This window comes from Geospiza fortis, unplaced genomic scaffold (genome assembly GCF_000277835.1).
Source record: "Geospiza fortis unplaced genomic scaffold, GeoFor_1.0 scaffold173, whole genome shotgun sequence".
NCBI classification, from domain to species: domain Eukaryota; kingdom Metazoa; phylum Chordata; class Aves; order Passeriformes; family Thraupidae; genus Geospiza; species Geospiza fortis.
In genome coordinates, this window is record NW_005054334.1 from 3985159 (window position 1) to 3991244 (window position 6086).

The following is a 6086-nucleotide window of genomic DNA, read 5'->3' on the forward strand; positions in this document are numbered from 1 at the left end:
GATCGGAAGCCATTTCAGGAGGAAAGGACATCTTTCCATCACTGCAGCTCTTACCCTTCCCTGAATGTGTCACCTTTTCCCTCCTTCTCTTTCATTTGCACTCTCCTTTTCTTAGCCAGTGCTTCCGCCTTCCTATTTTTTCTTCTTTCCTCCTCCTGGATCCCTTTGTGTTTCTGAGCATCTCATGCATGAGAAGCAGTGACACGCTGTGTTGTGGCTCACACAGCCGGCAGTTAAGTGTCTGCTGCAAGGCATCGAGACAGAAGGATCTCATGAGCTGTGAGTGGCAGCTGCTCCCAAACGAGATGCTGACACCGTGCTTTACACAGGCTTCAAGCCCACTGTGAGCATCCTCCGTGATGGATGAGCAGTCAGGGAGTCTGGTCCCCTTCCTTTTGGATTGCTGGGGGAGAATTGTTAAGCAAGGAGTAATGGCACCAAGTGGCTCTGCCGATCATACATCAGACCGGTCCCTTGGCAGGCCCTGAGAAGGCAGCTCTACTGCGTGATATCAAAATGCACAGGCATTTGTCAGTTGATTTATCAGCTAATGTGCCAGTGCTGGTGAGTGATGATGAGCTGGGAATCAATCTGAAAACAGCATGAGTAGTTACCCAGGGAATTTACTTCTGGTGTGGGTGACAATAAATGTCAATCTGAATTAGTGGAATATGATGGCACAAAAGTGAAAAGGAAACTCTGATCTTTTATGGATCCTGAACTCTGTCTGGTCTTCCATGCTTTTTATTAAGCAATAATTATTTGTGATTTATTATAATAATAGTAATAACAGCAATATTAATAATTCATTTGTAGGATATACAACATCATTCAGGATAGTTGTGGGCTGAGATACACTGGACAATAGAAGGAAGGGGAGATAAAGGATGTTCTTAGTCCAGGCAGATCTGGAATGTAAATTTTTATTAGTTTTTTATTAGCTCTGCTGCCACAGACTGGCTCAGTGCAGCTTCTTTGCACCTTGCTCTTTTCCATTCCAGAAGCCACAACAGATGATTTTTCTCAGGAAAGGATCTGGGACAGAGCAGGTCTTCAGATCCAGTGTCTGCATGTCTGTGGCATGCTTATTCTGAAACCCAGAAAAATGCACACAGATATTAAGAAATAGTATCCAGAAACTGTTGGTAAGAGGATTCTGCAATATATTTGCACTTAAATGATGAGATTCAACTTCTACCCCCAAAATACAGATAATAAATAAGAGAGGAAGAAATATTCATATCCCTGTCATGTAGACAGAAGAACAGAGTCATCAGACAGTTAAGTGTTTTGCTCAAGATGGCAAAGAGCACAGGTGGAACCTGTGAGTCTCTGTTTCTAGTCCAAGCCAAAAACCACAAGTATATTCTTCCACACTTTCTCATTTTTGATTTTTCCCATTTGCCTAAAGCTCCTTTGCTAACCAAGTTTGTAGGCCAGGTTTTTTGGAGGTTAGTAATACCTGCCTCAAAGCAAACAGATGTCTGAAAGTTTGGTCTCTAGGTATTCCCTGGAAGATAATAACAAGCAGTACTTAATCCCTCCAGTATCAAAGCCTATGACTTCCTATTGACTGGCTTTTGCTACTTCCTATAACAGGTTGGCTTTGATTAATAAAGTTATGTAGCAGGGATAAAAAAAGCCCTCCATACTTATAGTTGCATAAAAATCTGAACTTAAAGGTCTAAAATCCACCAGTTTCAGCGTTAAAAGAATGAATCTAGTCTCCATATTTTATACACAGGGTCTTCAGGGGACAATTGAATTATCTGTAATATTATTCTCTAAGATTTATTGGCTTTGCCAAATGAAGTAGCTTAAAGTAAGCTGTCCTTTCCCTTGCACTTTCTCCTCTTCCTGACCTTTCTCTTTTTGTTCCTGGAGCACAGACTCAAATCAGGGATTTTGGCTTGCTAAGGGCATACAAGGCATCTCCAGTTGTCCTGTTTCAATTCCCTTCCCGTCTTTCTTACACTGCAGCAATTCTTAATAGTGAATAGAGCTTTAAAGAGCCCTTTGGAAATGTAGTCCTTAGCTAAGTTTTATTAACTTCCTTTTCTTAACGCCCTGTAGACACAGACCCAGCACTGTGCTTTCACAGCATTTACTATGGTGTCTAATTTAGTCATCAGAAATAATTCCTTCCAGTGAGTATATAGGGAGCCAGGATGTGGCAGTCCAGGGGAGTGGGTGGGCTGAATCATTTATTTCTCTCCCGAATTTGGATGGCACAGCAGTTGCAATGACTAAATTAGATTCCTGAAGTGATAATCCTAACGTAGGCCCAGTGACCACATGCATTCAAACCAGAAACTGTTTAGTGTTTCAAAAAACCCATTAAGTCCTTAATTTTTCCATGCCTTCTCTTCACACCTTCCTGCTCTTCCCCCAGCCCTGATGGCAACTGGATCCACCATTGAACATTTCTCAACTGTTGAGCAATTGTTCGGTTGCATTTGTATCCCGAGATTTCACTTTCTTCAGACTTGGAAATGCAGAAACACTTTCTGTACAGATGAAATAGGCTTTGGGATAGGCTGATGGTGCCTTTGCTTTTAGGTGGGAAACCTTGGACTCCTTTTCATGCTCCTCTTTTTCATCTACGCTGCTCTAGGAGTGGAGCTCTTTGGAAAATTGGGTAAGTCTCAAGCAGACCACACTTCAGTGTGAGCCACAGACATACTGGTTGGGGTTTCTCAAAATCAGAACTCCTCAATAAAGGGACTGAGTTTTTGATGCACTTCATTCTCCCTTATGCATAATTGATGTAAGAGGAATTTCCCTCTAAATTGTTGTTATCCTAACAGGCTAACAAAATAAGAGCAGCCTCTATTTTCTCTTACATTCTTAAACATTTGCTTTTACTGTACTCTGTCCCTGACATTGCCTTCAAGATTACAAGAAAAAGTTTGTGAAATCTTATTTACATCTCTTGCCATAGAATATTGATGAAGAAGAAAGGCAGGACAATGACATGCTGGGAGGATTCCCCTGAGCAGCAGTTACATTGCCTGATATCCTGGGGCTGGGCCATCTGGGATTTTTCCATATTGATGGCCAACAGCCAACTGTTGGGCAAGGTGTTGATACCATTCATTACCTAAGGTCTTCAGGTTGTGAGTCCATGTTGTTGGTGTCAGGGCTGGTAGTGTGTCCTCCCCTGAGTGTTGTGCCCTGCGCTCCCCTTGTTTTTCAGTGTGCAATGATGAGAACCCCTGTGAGGGCATGAGCCGCCATGCCACCTTCGAGAACTTCGGGATGGCCTTCCTCACACTTTTCCAGGTGTCCACTGGTGACAACTGGAATGGGATCATGAAGGTAACTGGGACTTGGAGGCAAGGATCTCCTGTTTGTGGGGAAAGAGAAATTCTGATGTGTGGTCTGTTCAGCAGAGCTTGGGCTAGCAAAGGGAAGGGGAACAGAACACAGAAGCTGGGTTGCTGGATAAGGTCCCTGCTTGGTCCAGAGTCTCTCTCCCCACTATGGTAACTCATGCCTTGGGCTCGTCTAGTCCTGGAGACATCTGATTGAAAAATTGCCAATTTTCCTTGGGAGGAACAAGAAAATCCTTTAGGCTGAGGGAATATCCAGTGTAGTCAGGACTGCACAGGACATGTTGGACATGGCACTCATCTGCAGTTACCAGGAAAACACAAAATAAATACTTCCTTCAGAGGACATGGAGAAAGGAAAGTTCTTTCATCACAAATGGTTTTGAGAATAGATGGAAGAAGGTAGTACCAACCTGCTCATTTTTGGTCTTGTTCACATGTGTGGGGCTACGGTGGCAGCAACATGTCATGGTCTGAAAGTTTGCTTCATATGCCTTTGGATGGTTTTGCTTTGAAGCAAACAGCATATGGACAGAGAGCTTCCCAGATTCTTTGGGGAGTTATGCCAAAAGGCATGGGCTAACAGAAGTGTCTGCCTTGTTCTTTCCATTAGCATCAGCGTTTTTTGACAGAACAGCCAAGTTTCTGTTCTTACTTTAGTCTTTCCTTCCTTCCATGGTTCCCTCTCAATCCCAACTTCCCCTCAAGGATACCTTGCGTGACTGCAGCCACGATGACCGGAGCTGTCTCAGCAACCTGCAGTTCATCTCCCCACTGTACTTTGTCAGCTTTGTGCTCACAGCCCAGTTTGTCCTCATCAACGTGGTGGTAGCTGTGCTCATGAAACATCTCGACGACAGCAACAAGGAGGCCCAGGAGGATGCAGAGATGGATGCTGAGCTTGAGATGGAAATTACTCACGGGCTGTGCTCCCACAAGTCAGGCTCTCCAAATTCAGGACAGGGAAAAGGAGCAGGAACAGGAGGAGGTGGTGGTAGAACAGAACCCGAAGGACATCTGTGCATGAGATGTTACTCTCCAGCCCAGGTGAGTACACCTTTGAACTTACTAACCAGACTGCAGCAAGGAGCTGTGGGCATTAGCTGGGCAGCTCAGATGATTCAGGGCTTAGCAGTACCAGAGTCTTCCACCTCAGGGTGAAAGGTTTGCTTTCAGCAGTAGACTTCTGAGTTGATAGGATAATGTAGGGTCAAGGCTATGACAGCAGTGTGTCCTGTTCATTGTCATCATGGTGTAGGAACCTGAGGGCCAGCAGAGAAGGGATGGAGCAGATCAGCTAAAGGTGTGACAGGAGCAAATTTGAGAGGGGAGCTCAGGAGAAGAGTGCAGGAGAAATGGCAGATCAAGAGTGAGTGACTCCAGCAGAGCTGGAAGGGAGATGTGAGCACTGAAAGTGAGTGAAGACTGTCCCTCCTTATTATTTTTTTTTTCATTGAACTCTGGCACCTTTACACACCTTGTGGAGGCAAATGTTTCCCCCAGTGACCCTGTGCAAGTACCTGCAGAACAAGATGCTGCTCCAGATGAGTCAGGGTGGAGAACCCAGCCCCAAATTCACATGAAACTTGAAAGCAAAAAACTCGACATTCTTAAAATGATCTCTCCCATCCTCCCCCCTTTCTTGTCCCCTAGGAGAACTTATGGCTGGACAGTGTCTCTTTAATTATTAAGGACTCCTTCGACGGGGAGTTAATGATCATCGATAACCTATCGGGCTCCGTCTTCCATCATTACTCCTCGCCGGCCATGTGCGAGAAGTGTAACCATGACAAGCAAGAGGTAACCTGCGTACGAGGATGTGTGAGGGGACTCTTCCCCCCAGACCTGCACACCCACACCCACGGGCCCGCAGGTCGTCCCATGTGTGCTCCTCGCTGTAGATTGTGTAGACAGTAGAGCTTGTGGACCTGTGTTTGTTATCTGTTGTGAAGTGCTGGTACTGCCTCTAGTACAGGCCTGCCCTCCTCAGCCACACGTGGATGTTTGAGGTGGTGGAAAAGTGAGACGTGACAGGACACGTGTCAGGAGGGACTGAATGACCTGTAGAGAAATGACTATGAAGGCATCCCTTGGCAGCTCTTGTTGTGTACAATTCTGCAAGAAAAGTCTAGGTTCAGGCTCATGTTGGACAGAGGACTCTAAGGATCTCACCCCAATGAGACCACTCAGGAGCAATTCAGTGGGAGATTTAAGCTTGTGTTTTGTCCTCGTTTTAAGCATGTGCTTGCTTATTCCCTATTGAGGTCAAACAGTTAAGCACATGTTTAAATGTTTTGTTGAATAGAGTCACGTCTGTGAGCAAGGATTGGTTTGTGTTGAAAACCAGTTAATTAGTTTGAGCAAAAACTAAATAAAAGTGAGCCCACTGAGAAAGTTTGTTGGCTGACAAATGGGTTGTTGCTAAGAGCAGGACCAAATGGCTTAGACTTGAGCTACTGAAGTTGGTAGAGGCTTTGGAAAACTTCTTCCTAAGCAATTAGTCTTTCGGGTTGTGAAACCTGAGGAGCAAAATATTCTGGGAAGGGTTAGGTGAGTAGCAGAACTAATTTGATTCTGAAATAATTTTATTGTATGTAGGTGCTCTGATTTTGTGTGGTCAGACATGTAGCAGTAGTGTGGTTCTTTTGACAGTAAATTAATACATCAGTGGCAAACTTCACCCACTCCTTCCCATTAACTGACTGGATATGTTGTTATAGCTTATAAAGAAACAAGGAAACTTAGGGAAAGAGA

At 44.5% G+C, this 6086-nt stretch overlaps 1 protein-coding gene across 1 annotated transcript in view; it reads left to right on the top strand.

Annotated features, from left to right (window-relative positions):
- Positions 1–6086, top strand: part of CACNA1I (calcium voltage-gated channel subunit alpha1 I) — a 164764-nt gene that overhangs the window by 151421 nt on the left and 7257 nt on the right. Inside the window, exons 30-33 of the mRNA XM_031057759.1 lie at positions 2560–2638; positions 3197–3318; positions 4041–4379; positions 4986–5132. Coding sequence (XP_030913619.1) covers positions 2560–2638; positions 3197–3318; positions 4041–4379; positions 4986–5132 — 687 coding nt within the window. The remainder of the gene's footprint in view (positions 1–2559; positions 2639–3196; positions 3319–4040; positions 4380–4985; positions 5133–6086) is intronic.